Below are 19,863 nucleotides of genomic sequence, written 5' to 3' on the forward strand. Positions count from 1 at the left end.
CACCTCCATCCACAGTGGTCAGAGTTCTAAAGCTACAATCAGAGTCCTTCGGGGGCACAGAGGAGAGTCATCAGGGCAGGCTCCCTGGAGGAGGTGGTATTCATAGCAGTTGGTGGGGTAGGAGTTGGTGGCGGCCACTGTCCCAGCCATGAACCTCCAGGCCTTCAGTGAGCAGTGCCACCAGCTGTCTCCCCACTCCTCACTCCTCTCTCCTCTCCTCTGCCTCCAGCTCCAGAGGTCCTGAACAACCAGAGGTACGGCCTGAGCCCCGACTACTGGGGCCTGGGCTGCCTCATCTATGAGATGATCGAGGGCCAGTCGCCATTCCGCGGCCGCAAGGAGAAGGTGAAGCGGGAGGAGGTGGACCGCCGGGTCCTGGAGACCGAAGAGGTGTACTCCCGCAAGTTCTCCGAGGAGGCCGAGTCCATCTGCAAGATGGTGAGTTCCTGGTGGCCAGACACTACCCTCCCTGGGCCTGGCCCCAGTCTGTCCCCAAAACAGCAAACGCTGGCTGAAGGGACGGGGATCTGAGCACGCTAGGGTGTGGTGGGGGGTGCAGCCCACCAAGCTAGAGCTGAGGGCACTCCTTGCTGCGGACTGGGGTGGTCAGCAGAGGCTTCCAGGAGAAAGTCTGGGTGGGGCAGGGACACCCAGGAAGCAAGGGAAGGGGGGTGAGGGGAACAGTGTGGAACACCCTCACATCCAGCCTGTGGGGGTCTGCACAGGGCGGAGAAGCGGTGGTCTGAGCTAGACACAAAGCAACCTTGAGTCAAGCCCCCACCCCTGCCCTTGGGCCTCCTGCTCCCTCCACCTCTGGATCCCAAGGTGTTGGTTTAAGACGCCGGCCTGGCTCCTGCGTGGCAGGGTCTAGGGATAGTGAGGTCTGACCCACCCAAAGGCAGGACATGGTGGGAGTGACGATTACACAAGCTGGGTGGGTGGGGCCAGATGTGGGGACTGGAAGCCAGATAAAGGAGTGACAGGAGCCATTGGAAGTGGGGGATATGGGAGCGGAGTCTGCCGTGCCCGCCCTGCCCCTGGGCCCCCCAACGCCGGCCCTCAGGCCCTTTCCTGGGAACCAGGACTAGTGGCTTTTTGGGGAGATGGCTACTTCCTGCTCCTGCCTGGCTCTCAGCCCCCAAGTCCAGCCATGCCCCCTTGGGGCCCTCCTCCTTATGGTCCCCAGCACAGCTGTGCTGGCACCCCCACTGCAAGCAGCTGCCCTCTAATGCCAGCCTTACAGGGACAGGAAGGGCCAGAGCACCCAGCTCCACACTTGCCAGCCCACAGACTTCCTCTTCTTTCCCTGGAGCCCCATGTACCCGGAGCCACAGATGGGCAGGCCGAGTCTGGGAGGGGGAACCACACTTCCCACCCCTCTACATCTGCAGGGACTCTGGGGGCAGGTTCAGCGTGTGCGTGGACAACCCAGGCAGCTCCCGGAGTTTAGGAAGCAGCAGGCCGGGGAGTTGATTAAAAGTTGCAACGCTTCTGCTCAGGAAGACCTGAGGCTGCGCTGCGAGCGGCCCCAGGAGGGTCTGGCTCGGCTCCTCACCCCAGAGGCCCCTCTCCTGCAGCCAAACACCTCTGCTCGGCCCCTTCCTGTCACCAACCTCATCCTCACCTCACAGAGCTGTGGGAAGAAGGCCTGTGTGTACCGCAGACCCACACCCTAACCCCACAGCTGTTGGCCCGCCGTGTAGCTGGGGCCTCAGAGAAAACCACATGGTCATCGCAGCCGGGGCTAGGGTGGGGGAACCAGAGGAGCAGTGCAGCACTGGTCGAGTACATGGAAACGTGGGTGCGAGCCATGCTTGGCTGTCTCATTGGGAGATACCTGTCAGGTGCGACAAAACTAGACAAGGGAAAGATGGGGTCAGACAGCCGTGGGCAGAGCATCACCAAATGTCCCAGGTCAGGGCCAGGCAATCAGAGAAGCAGGTCTTGAGAGATCTCAGCAGGGATATGGGACATACTAAGAGGATGATGAGGTGGAGAGGGCCCCAGTCTCACCCCCGGACCCCAGTCACCCACCTTGGCCCCTGGCTTTGGAGCTGGGATCTCCTGCTGCACCCTGGACCAGAGCGCTGCTGTCCCTCTGCTGCCCCCTGGTGGACACTGAGAGAAAGCTTGCTGCTCCCAGAGGACCTGTCCGGTGGGTACAAAACCACTGTCCTCTGGAAGCCTCTGGCCTTGCTGCGGCTTCCCTTACAAATGATCTTGGGTCCTGGGAGTCTGGTCTTAGGCCTCCTTCATGCCCTTTACTGCAACATCTCTGGCATGCAGACCTACCTTGTCCCCTCCAGCTGGCGGCAGCTCAGGACACTGCAGAGCCTGGCTTGCCAGGAGAGCTCACAGGCCCCGGGTTCACAGGGCTATTTCTAGGCTCTGGTGGCTCCAGCCCGGCCTACCTAAAAGGGCCCCTCCACAATCGGCCAGGAAGCTGGTCTCTGGCCCCCAGGTCTGTCCCCCATTCTACCTTAGCAGCCACAGAAGCCGCTCCCCCTCCTCTGGAGCCCAGAAATTCACACATCTCACCTCTTTGTCCCCTGAGCCCAGTCCATAGGCCCAGACCTCAGCCTCCATCTTCCCCAAGCCCCTGCTCAGTCCCAGCACTGGGCCTTAGCCCCCGCTCCAGCTCCCTCTTGCCCTTCAGCCATCTTGGTCTCACTTGTCCTTCCAGCCCATCTGTACTCCTCTTCCAGGAAGCCCACTCTGCCTGCCCCACCCATCCCAGCTCACACCTTCTCTTCCTCTTACTTCTCCTGGTGTCCACCTGATAGCATGGTTGCAAACTCCTTACCTCACGACATGGCTGCAAACCATTGACCGGATGCCAGGGTTTCAAATGGCAACATATAGGTGGGTGTTTGGTTCAACCTGCACAGGGTGTTTCAAAAGAAGTAAATGGTAGGTTCATTGCCAAGATTTTAAAATGTGGAGATTTCATATAATAACCTGGATTTTCTGGCTTCTCTTGAAAAGCAGAAGCCTCAGGCCCTGGCTACCGTCCCACCTGGCAGGAGCTGACGTGAAGCCTGGCCCGGCTCACCTAGCCCACCCCTCGCCTTTCTCGCCCTCGTTTGTGCCACCTTCCTGGCCAGCCACTGCAGCCTCTGCGGAAGGAGACTTGCCTCTGAGGGACTACTTAGAACAGTGCAGCGCCTGGGCCCAGCCCAGCCCAATGCTTGAGCCTTTGTTAAACAGTGAAGCCCCCAGAGAGAGAAGCAGAGGCATGAGCACCAGACCCTGAGCCGCCAGCCTGGTGGTCCGTGGGGGCATTAGAGGGCGACGCTGTGAGCGACTGAGCTCTCTGCTTAGCCTTTTCAAGGGTGGAACCTGGTGCCGGCCCCGATGCCACCTTCGATTCCTTTGTTTGGGGGGCAGCCGCCTCCAGACCCTGAGACCCAGGAGGTCGATCTGGCTACTCTCCTGGGTCCCCAGCCGGCGCAGCGCCTGCCCCACAGGAGCCGGCAGGAAGTGTACATGGGATGAATATGAGCAAAGCGCATGGGGCACTGGGAAGAAACAAGGCTGCGCCCCTCCCCCCATGCAGGTTGCTCCGAATTTTAACCATAAAGCAGACATTTAGTAGACACCAACTGCATACAGGTGCAGTGCTCAGTAGGGCAGAGGAGAAGAGAGAATCACAAGGCTGGGGCCCTGGGAGTGCGGGTCAGGGGCCGGGGCCCTGCGGTCATGTGGCCGCCACGGCCAGTCGAGGCCCCCTGCGTGGGTCCAGCCCTCTGGCCTCATTCACAGCCACATCCCATCTCACCCGGAGTCTGCTCCCAAAGCCTCTTCCTCTCCTGGTAACCTTCCTGCCTCTTGGTTCTGATGAAGACACTCCCCTACATCAGCCATCCCTGGCTCCTTCTACCTCCAGATGAAAATCCTACCACCCGACCCGGCCTTCAGGATCCTCCATCATCTCCCCCGACCAGCCCCTCCCCCTGACCCATCTCTGATCCTCCATCTCCCCCAACCAGCCCCTCCCGCTGACCCATCTCTGATCCTCCATCATCTCCCACGACCAGCCCCTCCCCCTGGCCAATCTCCGCACCCTCCATCATTTCCCCCAACCAGCCCCTCCCCCTGACCCATCTCTGATCCTCCATCATCTCCCACGACCAGCCCCTCCCCCTGGCCGATCTCCGCACCCTCCATCATTTCCCCCCACCAGCCCCTCCCCCGACCCATCTCTGATCCTCCATCATCTCTCTCTGACCAGCCCCTCCCCCTGGCAGATCTCTGATCCTCCATCATCTCCTCCGACCATTCCCTCCCCCTGGCCAATCTTTGCACCCTCCATCATCTCCCCCCACCAGCCCCTCCCCTTGGCTGATCTCCGCACCCTCCTCCTGCTCTCTAAGTCAAACGTGTTTTGGATATTCCCCAGACACACCCTGCACGCCCTGCCACTCTGCTTTGCTGGCACAGTTCCCTCTACCTGTGTACCCCTCCCCACACCCATACCTTGAAAGCTTATTTGTCCTACAAGACTCAACTCAAATACCCCTTCCCCATGCAGCTCCCTGACCTCCAGCTGGCAGCCAGTCGTGCCTCCTGGCCCCGGGGTGCCCATCTGTATCACCTTGATGTGTCCTCTGAGCATGATTAGCCCCCCATGAGTCTGGGCATTCCTAGAGGCCAGGTCCCTCGGCAGTGTCTTCTCTGTCAGGAAGGGGCTGGCACCCAGGAGGTGCAAGTCTGCAAATTAGCCGAGTACGTGAACAAGAGAGAGCTATCGATGCAGTCCTTGCCTTTTGTTGCTTACCCTACACAGAAGAGGTGACATTGACTCGACACCCATTAATGAGTGCCCACCATAACCCAGGAACGAGGTCTGTAGTCCTGGGAGGAACACAAGATTCCTGCTCCCCTGGCCTATCAGGCGTCTAGCCAGCCTGTGAAGGTGTGAGCACAGATGCATGCCAAGACTCAGAGGCAGCCCTGAAGCGAGACCTTGCAGGGTGGGGCAGCATGTCTTGGGTTCCTGTGCGTGGCACAGACACTGTGGAGGCAGGAGGTTCAGGCAGGAGGAGAGGCCCAGTGGCTTCATGGGGCTCTATCTGTTTCAGCTGCTCACCAAAGATGCAAAGCAGAGGCTGGGCTGCCAGGAGGAGGGGGCTGCAGAGGTCAAGAGACACCCCTTCTTCAGGAACATGAACTTCAAGCGCTTAGAAGCCGGGATGTTGGATCCTCCCTTCGTTCCAGACGTGAGTAGCACCCCCCAGCCCCCAGAAGCTCCCTTCGCAGGGTACCCAGGGCTGGCCCCCAATGCTGCTTCACAGTGAGCTGGTGCAGAGTGTGGGGCACATCGTGTCTTTGTGGGGACCAAAGAGTCCCCTCCCAGCCACTCCTTGCCTCAGCTGCAGATGAACTTCACGCCAGGCCGTGCAGAAGAGGCATGGGCCAGGGAGCCCACACTGGCTTCCAAAGACTTGGGCACTTTCGCGGGTCAGGGAGTCCTGGACAGATCCTTCTAAGCATTAGTTTCCTCCCTGACCAGTGAAGCCAGTAACACTCACGCCTCCTACCTGCCTGGGAGATTTGAGGGTGAAATGAGAACTGAATGGGGAATGCTTCCAAGAGCATTGAGGGCCACCACGTTCAGTTCAGCTTGACCAGCGTGCATACATTGAGCACCTACTGTAGACGCCAGGTTCTGGGCCAGGCAGGAACAAAAAAGGCCCCTCCCCCAGCAGCTTACATTGCAGGGAGTCATGTCTTCCCAGGAGGTCCCCAGGGCCACCAGTCAGTGTGTGAGGCAAGATTCCTGCTGAGGTAGAATTGTCCTTGAAAGTCCCCTGCATGGTCAATAAATCGTGAGCTCTCAGCTGGATCAGAGGCCCAAGAGAGGCAGACCAGGCAGAGGCTGGGTGATCTGTGTGGGATACGAGCTGTGAATTCGGGGCCTGCTCTGTGTAAAGTCAGGGAGTCAGAAGCCAGGAAGGCCTGCTGTGTCTCAGCTCCTGCCACGCTCCCGCAGATGACCCCTTGCCGGCGGTGGGGGCTGGGCCGGGGCTGTGGAGGCCGTGGGAGCAGTGGTGTGCTGCAGGCGAATTACGTCATCTCCGGAGAGCTCATATGCACATCTCTTCCCAATTCCGTGTCCAGTGGCTTTGCGTCGGCAGCTTACAGTAGATCCCAGTGGTAGCATCTGCACAGCAGCAATTTGCAAATGGTACAAATCAGGGCCTCTGCATCCCCCTCCCCCAGAACCAGTGGTTATCACTTACCAGTACCCGCCCTGAGTGGAGACAGGTGGGGACCGTGCTTGGAACTCTGGCACCCCCTGTAGGTGGGGTTCCCCTGGTCCTGTGGGACAGCAGCGGGCTTGGGAAGCTGCTGGGTGCAGATCAGTATCCATGGCAACCATACCACAGCCCCTGTCCGGCCAGGGATGGCATCAGTGTGATGGGTAATCAGGGAATGCTTTTTGGAGAAACACGGGGACCACTGAGAATGTAAAGAGTAGGGCAAGGCACGGTGGCTCATGCCTGTAATCCCAGCACTTGGGAAGGTTGAGGCAGTCGGATCACCTGAGGTTAGGAGTTCGAGACCAGCCTGACCAACATGGTGAAACCCCATCTCTACTAAAATACGAACATTAACCGGGCATGGTGGCACGCACATATAATCCCAGCTACTCAGGAGGCTGAGGCAGGAGAATCGCTTGAACCCAGGAGGCAGAGGTTGTAGTGAGCTGAGATTGCGCCACTGCACTCCAGCCTGGGCGATAGAGCGAGACTCCATCTCAAAAAAAAAAAAAAAAAAGCGAAAGTCACTGAATGCTGCAAACTCAATCTCCGGATGAGCTTGAGCAGGCAGGGGGAGAATGGTAATCACAGCATTGCTCTCGACCCTGGCTGCCTGGGGAACCGCGGGGGAGCATGAGCAACACTCGCCTTGGACCCAGCCCCCAGGGAGGCTGGGGTAAGACTTCGGCTTCGGGAGTTTTGAAACCTCCCCAGCTGATCCTAGCATGCAGCCAGGGTTGAGAGTCACTATTGTGAGAAGCACCACGTGCAGGGAGTGTGTTGTTTATTTGTTGTTTGTTTTTGGTGTCAAGGGCTTTGGGAGTGGCCACTCCTTGGTATTCCAGGAAACCACATAGCATGACTGCATGAACATCATGGTTGTGCCACTGGGCTGATGTCCGAAATTGGAGAGGATGTGGGCGCCCAGATTGGGGGTGTGGCAAAGGTTTGGAACCCGGGTGGCCATCCTTGTGGCCTCTGGGCTACCTGTTGCTATGGTGATGGGCTGAGATGAGTCATGGCATTGGAACTATTTCTCTACCTTCCAGCACACTCCAGGTCCCATGCCAGGCGCCAAGGGAGATCCCATGGCGCACAAAACGGTTGGTTGTTTCCTTCATGGAACTTCCAGTCTGAAAAGGAGGAGGGTTGTCAGCAAAACCCCTTAAATACAAGTAGAAATATGAGTCACAAGAGAAGAGAACAGGCAGCCTTAAGGAAGATTGGAGAGTAGCGGGGCCTCCGTGCGTGCACCCAGGCACGGCTGGAGAAGAGTGCTCTGGGCCCCAGAAGCAGCGTGTGGAAGGAGGCAGCCCTGAGGATCAGGGCGACTGACTGTCCTGCTTTGCCTGGGACTGTCCTGCTTTTAGCACAGAAAGTCCTGTGTCCTCGGGACACAGGGACAGTTGGTCACCCTGGGAGTGACGCTGGCCATCTCGAATCAGGGCATTAGGAGGATGAGGTAGCAGAGCCCCGCAAGGTGCACAGCCTGACAAGGCGCACAGAGCAGCCCGCCAGTGCCCTCCTCCCCCACCGTGTACCCTGTGGCCCAGGGCCTCTGTTCCTGGCATCTGAGGCCTCAGGTGAGCAAAGGCTGCAGGCCCTGGAGTGCAAAGTCGCTGTCAGCTGGGGACTTTGCCTTTTCCCCTCTGGCCCTCCCCAGGCTGCACGCCAGCCCCCCACGGTCGTCCCCGCCAGCCCCCCACGGTCGTCCCCGCCAGCCCCCGATGGTCGTCCCCGCCAGCCTCCACAGTTGTCCCCACACCACTGTCAGGGCTGCTGCCACATTCCTAAACCACAAGCGCTGTTAGTGACATCATCTTTTTCACTTCCATTGACACTTTTTAAAAATAAAAAACGTATTTTAAAAGGAAACCTTTCCAAGGAAATAATAGCCATGAAAGAGGGGTTTGGGTGTGCCAGATAACTTCCTGTTCCATTACAGATTTTTAAAATACGCTCATTTCTTAACATTCTGCTGCAAGCCACCCAAGGCCAGTTTTGTGAGCTTGACCTGGGCACCCCCTAGGGCACCCTGGGCCCCACACCTGGCTCAGTGCCCTCTGTTGCCATCTTAAAATTTTAAATGTGGAACATGGGCCCTGCGTTTTCATTCTGCGCTGGCCGCGTGAATGATGTGGTCTTGCTTCCAGCTAAAAGTCCGCTGAGTTCCACGGTGGCGTGCACCCCGGGCTTTGGGCACTAGAGAAGGGTCGCTGCTCTGCACCCGGACACCCCTGCCCCCACCCCTGCTTCCGCCCACATGCCCTTGGGCCCATGGTTTGCTCTGCTGGGGACAGCATGGCCTCGAGCCTTGAGCTGGAGACCAGAGCAGACCGGAGGGGAGAGTCCCAGAAAGTGCCAAGCCCTGACACCATTGCTAGAACCTTCCTGGCATGGCAGAGCCCTCACTGAGCCGGTGCACTGATTCACAACCTTCGAATTAGCCAAATGTCAGGAGACTGTGAGCAGGAGGTAGCCTCTACCCTCCAGCGACAGATGTGTCACCAGGTCTGGGGATCCCTTGGCACCCCACCTGGGGCCGTCTGTGTAAAGGCCTCATCTCCAGAGCCTCTGGGAAGCCTCCCCGCACCAACCTTGAACTCTTAGAGGGCAAGGTCCACCCAGGTTCATCTCTGCCCTGGCATAGAGCAGGCCCCCAGTGCACAGTTGAGGGATGAGTAAGGTAAAAGATATGCCCTGGTACAATAATAATACCAGCTCCCAGTTACGGGCGCCAGGCTCGGTGGCCAGCACTGACAGCAGCCCTGTCGCATAGGTACCTCGTTGTCCCCATTTTGCCGGTAAGGAAACAGGACACAGGCCTCAGGGGATATGAGACTTCCCCACAGTTCATAAGCCCCACTGCTGGGACTCCATCCCACGTCTGTCCTGTACTGGTAAGGGAGCGATGGCAAAAGGAGCCCTGGACTGGGCACCCAGGTGCCCTGAACTCTTGTGTCACCCCGGCCAGGGTCCCCTTCATGGATCTGAGAGAGGGCTGCACTCCCACCTGGAGGGGTTGCGCAAAACAAAACCACAGGCCATCATCCGAGATGGACAGGAAGCCCAGCCAAGCCACTGGGGCCAACCCCTCCCCGGACTCACCTGCCCCTGAGCCACACGCCCTCCAGCCACCACCCGCAGCAGTTCTGGGGGTGGGTCCTGGGAAGACTCCCCTCTGCTCCCCCATTAAAACTCCAAGGCCTGAGCTTGGGGCCACTGGAGCCGCAGGCAGGACACGTGTGTGACCAGCCCTGTACCCCTGGCAGCCCCGCGCCGTGTACTGTAAGGACGTGCTGGACATTGAGCAGTTCTCCACTGTGAAGGGCGTCAATCTGGACCACACAGACGACGACTTCTACTCCAAGTTCTCCACGGGTTCTGTGTCCATCCCATGGCAAAATGAGGTGAGCGGGGCAGGCCCCTTGCTTGGCGCTGGTTGGGAGGGAGGGACTAATAGGGGGAGGGAGGCGTCAGGAATATGAGTTTGGCGGCAGGAGGATGAGCGCGTGGTTTCTGTTTTCTCCATGAAGGCAGCACATGAAAGCTGTCAGTGGCCAGGCAGGGAGCTGTGGCCACCACGGGCCAGTCATTGAGGGGGACCCTCGCCCAGCCCCCGAGACCTGGAAGGGTTGTGGCTCAGGGGCAGGTGAGGCCAGGGGAGGGGTCAGCCCCAGTGGCTCTGCTGCTGGGCTTCCTGACCACCCCAGGTGACGGCCTGTGTTTTTTTCTCACGGCCCCTCCAGATGATAGAAACAGAATGCTTTAAGGAGCTGAACGTGTTTGGACCTAATGGTACCCTCTCGCCAGACCTGAACAGAAATCACCCTCCGGAACCGCCAAAGAAAGGGCTGCTCCAGAGAATCTTCAAGCGTCAGGTGAGACACCTGTGCCTGGCGAGTCCTGGCATCAGCCCCGAGACCCCTGGCTTGCTTCCATGGGAAACCAGCAGACCCCCAGGAGAGACCCTCTGAGGACTCAGGCGTCTGGGGCAGTAGCAGCCTGGAGGGTAACTGATATGTCTGAGGCCCTGACACCCACTGCAGCTGATGGGATCCCCACGGCAGAAGGGCAGAGCCAGCCCAAATTCACCCTCCCTGTGGGTTTCTCCACCTTGACACTATTGGCACCTGGGGCCAGTTAATTCCTTGTCACGGGGCTGTCCTGTGCATCACAAGATTTGAGACAGCAAGCTTGGCCTCCAGCCACCAGATGCAGCAACACCCCATTCCCCAGTCATGACAGCCCATAAAGGCGCCAGACACTGCTGAATGTCCTTGGGGGCACAGTCACCCCTGGTTGAGAACCGCTGCCCCCTCTGGTCCTTATGAAGCCTCAGTCATGTAAAGACTGAACATCATAAGCTCAGGGAGAACTGGGGGTAGAGGCTGACCCTGCAGAACCTTCCGGCTCCTGGGATGGCCCCCACCCAATGCTGTGCCCTCTAGCGACAGTCAGAGCCTGGCCCTAGGTAAGGGCTGGTGTGAGCCAGTGGAGGAAATGCTGGGGAAGGGCCCCCACCTCACCCCACACCATGAAGGGGGCCACCATACACCCCGTCTTGGCCTGGCCCTGGAGGAAGCTGTGGCCCGGTGTGCCCATCCTGGAGCCTGGGAGGTTCCCCCACCTAGTTCTGCTCCTTCCTCCTCCCGCCAAAGAGCCAGCTCCAGGATAGGCACACTAGGCCAGTGATAATATAAAAATACAACACTTCAGTGCTTCCATCAAATAAAATGGAAGTTCCAGAAAGAATGACCTCTCCCTCCCCTCATGGCCGGGCGCACTAAGAACACCCTGGGTCCTAGAAAGAGAAATTACCATGTAGTCTCACAGACCCGGGTTCAAACCCAGCCCTGACACTTATTGGTTATGTGGAAACTTATGGAACCTCTCCCGCCTCAGTTTGCCTGCCTGAAACATCAGGATAGAAATGCCTGCTGCCTAGAGCCATGGGTGGCAGCCCTTAGCACGGCGCGGGCACCAGCACCTGTGAAGCAAACGTTCCTTGCCTCCCTCCTCCTCCCCTCTGCAACATGGAGGGCCCAGCACCCACGGGATGCAGAGGGAGGGCCCGAGGAATGGACACGACCGCCCATCTTTCCCAGGTGGGCCCTCGTAGAGCCCTTTGCATACGAGGCCCCATTGTATCCTCCCAGCCACCCTTTGCGGAAGCTGCTCTTCTTGGGTGTTACAGGAGAGGAAACTGGGAGATGGAATTGCATGCCCAAGGCCACTCTGCGAGGGAGGGGCAAACTGAGAATTCCAGCCCAGGCAGTGTAACCCTGGGCCTGCAGGCGTAACCAAGGTGGATATTATGGGGGGGCCGCCTCCACCCTGATTGGAGGTTCTGTTAATTCCTTGGCTCTTCCCATTTACCAGATAAAGCCCTGTGCCTCCAGGGATGGCCCTTGCACCTGGCTCTGAGGGGAGACTTCCAAAGGCCATAAAAAGCAAGGGTTAGAGCTGATGGAGGCAGCCCCTGACCCATCGCCAGGGCTCCCAGGACTGACTGCTGTTCTCTCCATCCCGTCTCCCCCAACCCCAACCCCAGCATCAGAACAATTCCAAGAGTTCGCCCAGCTCCAAGACCAATTTTAACCACCACATAAACTCAAACCACGTCAGCTCGAACTCCACCGGAAGCAGCTAGTTCCGGCTCTGGAAGTCCACAGTGGAACCAGCGCAGACCTTCTCCTTAGAAGCGGAAGTACTGGAGCTTCTGCTCTGGTGGGGCTGCCAGGGGAGCCCCCCAGGAGCCGGGGAAGGAGGCCATCCGTCCCGTCGACGTAGAACCTCGAGGTTTCTCAAGGAAATTTCCACTCAGGTCTGTTTTCCGAGGTGGCCCCGGCCGGGGTGGATTGGATTTGTCTTTGGTGAACATTGCAATAGAAATCCAATTGGATACGACAACTTGCACGTATTTTAATAGCGTCATAACTAGAACTGAATTTTGTCTTTATGATTTTTAAAGAAAAGTTTTGTAAATTTCTCTACTGTCTCAGTTTACATTTTGTATATTTGTATTTAAAGAAAGTGAGATTTGAGGGTGTATATTTTCTGTGCAGCCACTGTTAACCCATGTGTTCCAAGGCATTTTAGTGGGGAGGGGTTTACCAAAAAAAAAAAAAAAAAAATGTGACTCAAGACTTCCAGAGCCTCAAATGAGAAAATGTCTTTATTAAATGTAGAAAGTGATTCACACTTCACCTTTAAAGGATTGCTTGTATTTGCCCACATCTATCCCTGGAGCTGTTTCCTCACATTGGTATCACCCTTCTGTCGGCTTGGAACGATCTGAATTAAATGTTTCAGACACACGTGGGACTTCTACCTCCCAGCCAGAATGTCCTCTCCTGGGGCCCTCGGAGTCGTCTGGGCTGAGCCCTTCTCCTCGAGGGGCACGCCGAGCCACCGTTGCACCCACCTCTGTCTGTTCTTCCTCCAGGAAGCGGCTGCGCGCAGATCCAGATGTTTACAGCCGGGGGGGGCGATGGGCCTCTTTCCTCCTAAGCAGGTCCTGACTGCTAAAGCCAGTTGTTTTCAAGAGGCTGGCATTGGGGGATTTTTGTTCTATTTTTAACAGAAGCATAGGATCGTAAAGATTCGTCAGGAAACCCCAAGTGTCCCAAAGCCTCGGGGCCCGTGGGAGCATTGGAAGGTGAGTCCGCACGCTCATCCTAATGGAGCACCGCTGAGTCTGTAGCGGGGAGGGAGGTTGGCCCAGGGACCCGGCGTGTCCCTGAAGCGTTCACAGGGTTTCGAGACCTTCACAGCCCCATCAATGTGCTGGCCCCCATGGCACGGATGGGGCAGTCTCTCCGGGCAAACGAGAGGCCCAAGGAGAGACCGGGCCATCAGAGAGCTCAAGACAAAGTCACCCAGGAAGGTGGGCAGAGGCAAGATCTATTGGACACTTCAAAGTTTCAGGCGGGAGCTCCCAGAGGACTTGGTGGCTTTGCCAGCCCAGGGGACTCTGAAGGCAGCTCTCAGACCCTTGTAGCAGGGCTGTCCATCCCCAGGGAGCAGCTGGCCACCTCCTACTGCCTCCATGAAGTGACCAGGAGCCAGTCTGCTCCCACCTACCGTCCAGGACAGGGTGAACATATGATCTCACTGTCCCCTGCCTGACTGAGTCCCTGGTATCTGACTCTGCCACCCAGCAGCTGCCAGGGTCTCTCATCATGTGGACCCTGCCCTAGCTGCACCTGCACCTCCTGTCAAAGTGCGGACTCACAGGCTCCACCCCAAGCCACAGAATGGGAATGCCTGGGAGTGGGGCCTAGGAACCTGCATCTTGTAAAAGCTCATCAGATCACTCTGATGACCCTGGAGTGTGAGCACTCCTGCTGTGGCCATCAGCAGGGCTTTGGGGGTGCTCATCCCAAACACATTTCTCTGGGTGACGCAGGCAGCATTGGAGCATGAGTCGTGGGGAGGACAGTCGTGAGCACAGCAGCCATGAGGCCCGGTTTCCATGCCTTCCCCCCGGACTCTACCCCTGGGTCCTGGGGTGTGCCTCTGAAAGAGTCCTGGCCTTTGGGACTGATCATTTTGAGGTCCTTTTACAAAGAAATGGGGGAGAAGAATTAGCTAATTCTTCTTTTTAATGTGCAGTATTTTTTTTTGTTCAAGAGCAGCTCTTGTTTTATGAGGCTCCTTCCATTACCTTTCTTGGGCTGAATACAAAACAAATACAGCCATATTCAAGTTTTCCAAGGAAGTGGAAAGCTCTTTGAATGGTATTTTAAGATCCCTAAGCTCTTGCTGAACTTCCTTTATCAATGAAAAGAAGGACCGTCGTCCTAGGACGGTCACCAGCCCAAGCCACCACCCCAGCCACCCATCCAGGAGGTGGGTTCCTTTTGCCCGGTTCACAGCAGCTCAGTCCTTACCAAATGGATTCTTGGTGTTGGAAAGCAGTCTCTTTTTATTCCTGAAAACCAGTGCCCTGCCCGTTTGCAGTAGAGAATCCCCAAGGAGCAAGAAAGATGACAGAAGTGTGGCTGCCATGTTTCTAGGTCACGAGAGCTCTGGTGGTACTATCACAAGGCCTGTGCATGGGTTCTGTGATAACTTCAGTCTTCCATCATGTTCACCACCAGCCCTCCCTGAGTGCCCAGAGGAGATGGGGGCAGAGTCACTTGGCCTGTTAAAGCCTCCTGTTCCTTCTGGCTCATGCATTGCTTTGTGGCAAGAGAAAGGAAGTCTTTAGACCAGTGCCTTCTCCCTACTGAGTCCTCAGTCCTGTCCCTTCCCCTCCTCCAACCTTGTTTTCTATAGCCACTTTTTTTTTTTTTTTTTTTTGAGACAAGATATTGTGTTGCCTAGGCTGAAGTGCAGTGGCATGATCCTGGCTCACTGCAGCCTTGAACTCCTGGGCCCAAGCTGTCCTCCTGCCTCAGCCTCCCAGGTAGCAGGGACCATAGGCGTGCACCACCATACTCAGCTAATTTTTAAAATTCTTTTGTAGAGACGGGGGTCTTACCATGTTGCCCAGACTGGCCTCGAACTCCTGGACCCAAGCTGTCCTCCTGCCTCAACCTCCCAAAGTGCTGAGATTATAGGCATGAGCCACTGTCCCTGGCCTATAGCGGTCATTTTTTAAAAAGGTATTTTAAAATTAAAAGCAAACAACATCTTCCGCCCATCCACCTGTCCAGGATAAGGCATATTTGGACAGTGAACAGATTGAACTCTCTTGAATGCATCTGAGCTCTTCACCGAAGAGCCTTTCTTGCTCCAGGCATGACATTGTTTTCACCAGATGTTCACTGACTTCGTGCCTTTGAGGTGAGACATGGGGTCTCTTAGAAGCGTCTCTGCATCTGCATTTCAGGAGATGAGCTGCTGTCCCTGGTGGACAGAGGCGGCCTCTGCCATGGTCACCATGATGACCTACAAGTGTTTATTGAGTCCCTTGGGGGCACCCAGAATACCACCCAGAATAGCAAGAAGACCCAGTCCCCGCCTTGCAGAGGACGCACTCGCACCCCACATTAACCCATTCCGCCTCTTCCTTGGCCAGGAACCCAGGGCTCCAGGACTGCCCGCTGTTGCTGTGTCCTGCACAGCCACAGGAGGCTTCCTGAAAGGCATTGCTCGGAGGCGGGAGCGGGGAGGCCTGGCCTGCCCCACAGACACAGCTGTGCAGCCTGGGTCGTACACACATCGGCAAGCAGCTGCCTAGACAAATAGTGGTGGGAAGTCCTGGGGACACACAGCCTTTGCATTGACAGCATAGTAGGATCAGAGCCCAGGTGAGCCCCTGGGGATACCAAGGCCTTCCCTTCCTGAAGCCGGGAAATCTCCATGCCTCTCGTAGGAGCCTGGCCCCACTGTAGAAATCCCTTCTCTTCCTCCACACCCTGTCCTTTCCCCAAAGCCTCGGTTGTCAGTTCCAGCTACCCATCGACTTCCCCACTGAGCCGCTGCCCTCAAAACAGAGGGGGCACTGCAACCTCCTTGAGCCTGGCATCCCAGGCCTTGCCAAAGGGGACGGTGGCTTCCTGGATAATCAGAAATCTCTGAGAAAAAGAAGAAATGCCTGAGTGACACTCAGCTGTCCTCTGAGGTCCCCTGGTGTGCATGCACATCCTTTTGAATACCTGTATTTCCAAGAGGTGGTCTCCTGTTTTCATAACCCGACACTCTGAGATGGGATCTTCGAACTTTTTAGCCCTGGCTGTGGAAAGAGAGTGAGTATGAAGTCTTTGTGCATTTGGAAGTGACATCGCTGTGTGAATTATGAACACAGAGAGCTTCCATCTTCCTGATCACAATAGACCGCGATCGCGAAGCCTCCTCTCCCAGCGACCCCTTCTACACCTGCCCTCCCCACCCACCACCCAGCTGTTGAAGCTCAGCGTGTGCAAGTCAGACCCTGCACAGGCCGGGGGTGTCTCACCTGGCCTAAACGTAAAGGCTTGTGCCAGAGACAGTGATTGAAAACATTTGAAAAGCCAGCTCTCCCTGGCAGAGAAAGACACTTCCCCCGAAGTGGAATCTAGACGTCTTTCCCCAGTCCATCAAGAAGTCATTTCTGTACCAGTCCCTAAGCAAGTGTTCTCAATTAGAAGAGTTTAGAGGCTGTTGGTGTTGTTAAATAATAATAATCCTTCTCGCATCCAAAACTTTCTAATTTTTTTCAGGGAGATTTGGACATTAATGAATGGAAACTTCCATGGTGGTGGTCACTCCTGAAGGCAGCGGCTTCCATTCTCCCACTGCTCTAACTCTGTGTGTTCCGTCTACCATGTCACAGTGCCGCTGGATCTAGATGGAACCACTCTTGTTGTTTTTAAGAGAAATAAATTCCTTAATTGAAATAGCATGGCATCTCTCTCCTGCTGCTGAGCTCTTGTTCTGTTTCTTCTGCATACGACAGCTGTCCCCAAGATACCTGTGGCCTTTGGGTTAACCCTTTCCTAAGGTTGACAGTGGAACCCACCCAAACCCGGACCCCACACCGACCACCCCCTAAACTACCCACAGATGGCCCAGCTCCAGTGGGCAGGGCCCAAGAAAACCTGAATTCTTACCAAGCCATTGGCTTCTGATCTCAAGCCCAGCCCAGCAAATGGTTCTAGAAGTGCTCCGGCCACTTGGCACCGAGGAGGAGCTGGGCGACAAGGGCTCGAGTCAGTGCCAGCACCATGACACCAAACGGCGCATTTGTAGGTCCCACCTGCCCGGTTTTATGCAGAAGAGGCAGGCTCTGCAGAGGGGACCATTCTGGCTGTCCAGGCTTCACCGTGCCAGGCACGTGCTGGAACATGGAGCAGCCAGTGAGGCCCAGCGGCCCTTGCACTTTGGAACGGGGATTCCCGAACTGGGACCCAAGACCTCTTCTGTCTCCCTCCACCTGCTCGCCTTAGCTGTTAGAATGAACAGGGCTTACTCTGAGATGTTTATGTTTAAAATAAAGGTAAAAATTTTTTTAAAAAACCAGTAAATAGAATGAGCAGGGCTTGGACTCAGCCGACACCCTACTAATGATATCACCTTAAACAGGCCACTCTGAGCCTCGGTGTCTTCATCTGTAAATGGGATCACACCTCAGTGATGGGGCTGCTGGAGGATTCAGTGGGAACTCGTGTGTCACCTAGCACAGAGACCTTGGCTTTGAGCAGGGGCCTGGCCTTGACCTCACACTCATTCACACCCAGCCCTGTCTGGAGCCACACTGCAGCCAGGCCTGGAGCCTGGGGAAGAATCCGCTTACTGGGGGACCCTGTGGAATTGGACAGAGAGAAAGAGGGGCCGGGTGGCAGTGAGGGCGGGATGAGGAAGGGGCTCTCCCAGGATGGAAGAATGGAGGGAACTCATGGCCGAGGATTTGCCGACCATGTGGGAAGCCTTCAAGGGCAGAAGACACAGTAGTGGAGCAGGAAATGCTCTGATCTCAGAACAGGGACGGGGAGGATCTCCCCTCAGGGCCCAGCTGTGTCTCTGGGGCTTTCACCACTCCAGAACCTCCACTGCTCAAGCCAGCCTCCAGGCAGACAGAAGCTGCCGTCTCTCCTGGGACAGGCAGGGTGTCAGCGGGAGAAACTCCAGCCACATGACTCCAGCCCCGCTCACCATTTACACTGCCCTGCCCAGCAGCTTTGGCCCCTTCCCAGGCAGATGGAGTGGGCTGGGCAGGAGGAGCACCCACCTCTCACCTCCACACCTTTCAGGCCATGCCCATCCTGTGCACACCAGACAACTGTGGATTTGGTGGGGGGATCAAAAGAGCCTCCATCTAACTCATTTTCAGGAAAGGCTCAAGGCCATCATCCCCAGGCCCCAGAGAGCTCCAGGCCAGAAACCCTCTGGGAGGTGGTCCTTAAGGCCGTTGGGATCCACCTGCCATCCCCAGAGACCGTGAAGAGGAGGGAGAACTGGGGCCCTGGGAATAGACCCTTGAGCCACAGCATGGCAGGGCTCCTGGTACCACTTTGCCCAGAAGTTCGCCAAGCCAAACATTGCCCAGGCATGGGCCAGTCATCATGGGGACTTGGCTTGGCTGTCTTGGGGGAAAAAGCAGGAAAAACCCATTTAGCAGGCCATGGGGTGAGTTCTAGAGTTTGCACTCTAGAGGCATCAACTACTGGCAGGTAAACCAGAAGGCGCAGAAGGCAGCACCTTTCACGCTTGAGGAGTTCTGACCCACTTGGCATTTTGATAAACTAGAATCTGATTCGGCGGGTCTGGGGTAGGGGACAGTCTGCACTTCTAAGTACTCCTGGGTGAAGCCACTGGTCCTCAGACAACACTTTGAGTAGAGAGGCCTTAGAAAGCCCCAAACCCGGTCAGGCACCGTTTCTCATGCCTAATCCCAGCACTTTGGGAGGCCAAGGTGGGCAGGTCACCTGAGGTCAGGAGTTCGGGACCAGCCTGGCCAACATAGTGGAATCCCGACTCTACTAAAACTACAAAACTTAGCTGGGTGTGGTGACATGCACCTGTAACCCCAGCTACTCGGGAAGCTGAGGCAGGAGAATCCCTTGAACCCGGGAGGCGGAGGTTGCAGTGATCCAAGATTGCATCACTGCATTCCAGCCTGGGGGACAGAGTGAGACTTTGTCCCAAAAAAAAAAAAAAAAGAAAAAGAAAAAAAGAAAGAAAGCCCCAAACCGGAATGGCAGGCTGGGTCTATAGTCAAACCAGGTCCTGCATTCTGTGGTACAGAAGTTTTATTAATACTCACCAACATTTGCCGTGCCCTTGAGGGGAGCTGATAACAGTAGTTTTCAAAGTCTGACACCCTCACGCCTACAGGCAGCAGCAGCAGCCCTGTGAACTTCTGAGAGATCCAGATTCCTGCTCCCTGCGCCAAGCCTATTGAGTTAGGAGTCTGGGTGGGCTCTATGAACAGGACCCCCAGGTGACAGGTGCACACTCCAGTTTGAGGCCCACTGGTTTACAAAGCGCTTTCATCTCATCGAGAACCCTTAGGGCAAAGCAGCCACTGGTCTCCTCGCTGACGGCTTTTCAGAGTCACAGAGGACTGAAGAGGGCGAGGCTCTTACCTGCAAATGGAAGCAGGTGGGTACAATTGGCTACCACTGTTCTTAAACAAAAGGAAAGAGGATACAACATAGAATCCTACTGTCGAATTTTTAATGAAGAGATAAACCAAGAAAAGGAAAAAAGTTCCCTAGAGGGAGAAGGAAGCCACCAGGGGAAGAGAGTGGGAGATAGATATAAAAGCCCGTCTGCTCAGAAATGTGTCTTGTCTTGTAGATTTGACTTTGCAAGCACGTGTCAAATAAAACACAAATCCAGACCCAGTGGGGAGAGACCTATTTGAAAGATTTTTGCAGGGGAGGAAAGTGGCTACTGCAACAGGGGCTGGGATGGAGACCACTGCAAAATGGAGAAGGCTTTACCATGCCATCTGCAAGGGTCTTGAGGGTTACGTGGAAAGACGATCTCTTCTGTAGAGAGAACAAGGCTAGAAAGAGTCAGGTGTGGAAAGTGGGATGAAAGGGTGATATGATCAGATAAATAGATCAGAAGATGTCACCCTGAGGCGGTCTCTGCTCTGGAGGGACCTGCCTGCAGGCTCAGGCTGAAAGTTGGTTAAAGTTCAGGGTCCAGGAGGAAGGAGTGA

General features: G+C 56.2%; 1 protein-coding gene across 6 annotated transcripts in view; it reads left to right on the forward strand.

Annotated features, from left to right (window-relative positions):
* The window catches only part of GRK5 (G protein-coupled receptor kinase 5), a 253,499-nt gene extending 236,903 nt beyond the window's left edge, over positions 1 to 16,596 (forward strand). For 3 of the 6 annotated variants that reach the window (XR_012094061.1, XR_012094064.1, XR_012094065.1), the window contains 6 exons: positions 230 to 438; positions 5,082 to 5,219; positions 9,536 to 9,673; positions 10,013 to 10,144; positions 11,818 to 12,924; positions 14,737 to 16,596. Coding sequence is in view for 1 of the 6 variants with exons in the window: in XM_007964246.3 (XP_007962437.3) it covers positions 230 to 438; positions 5,082 to 5,219; positions 9,536 to 9,673; positions 10,013 to 10,144; positions 11,818 to 11,916 (716 nt within the window). In the remaining 5 variants the exon portion in view is untranslated. Of the gene's footprint in view, positions 1 to 229; positions 439 to 5,081; positions 5,220 to 9,535; positions 9,674 to 10,012; positions 10,145 to 11,817; positions 13,939 to 14,736 lie in introns of those variants that run through there. The other 3 variants (XR_012094062.1, XR_012094063.1, XM_007964246.3) reach the window with 3 other exon arrangements.
* The last annotated feature ends 3,267 nt before the right edge of the window (positions 16,597 to 19,863 follow it).

This window comes from Chlorocebus sabaeus, chromosome 9 (assembly GCF_047675955.1).
Source record: "Chlorocebus sabaeus isolate Y175 chromosome 9, mChlSab1.0.hap1, whole genome shotgun sequence".
NCBI lineage: Eukaryota > Metazoa > Chordata > Mammalia > Primates > Cercopithecidae > Chlorocebus > Chlorocebus sabaeus.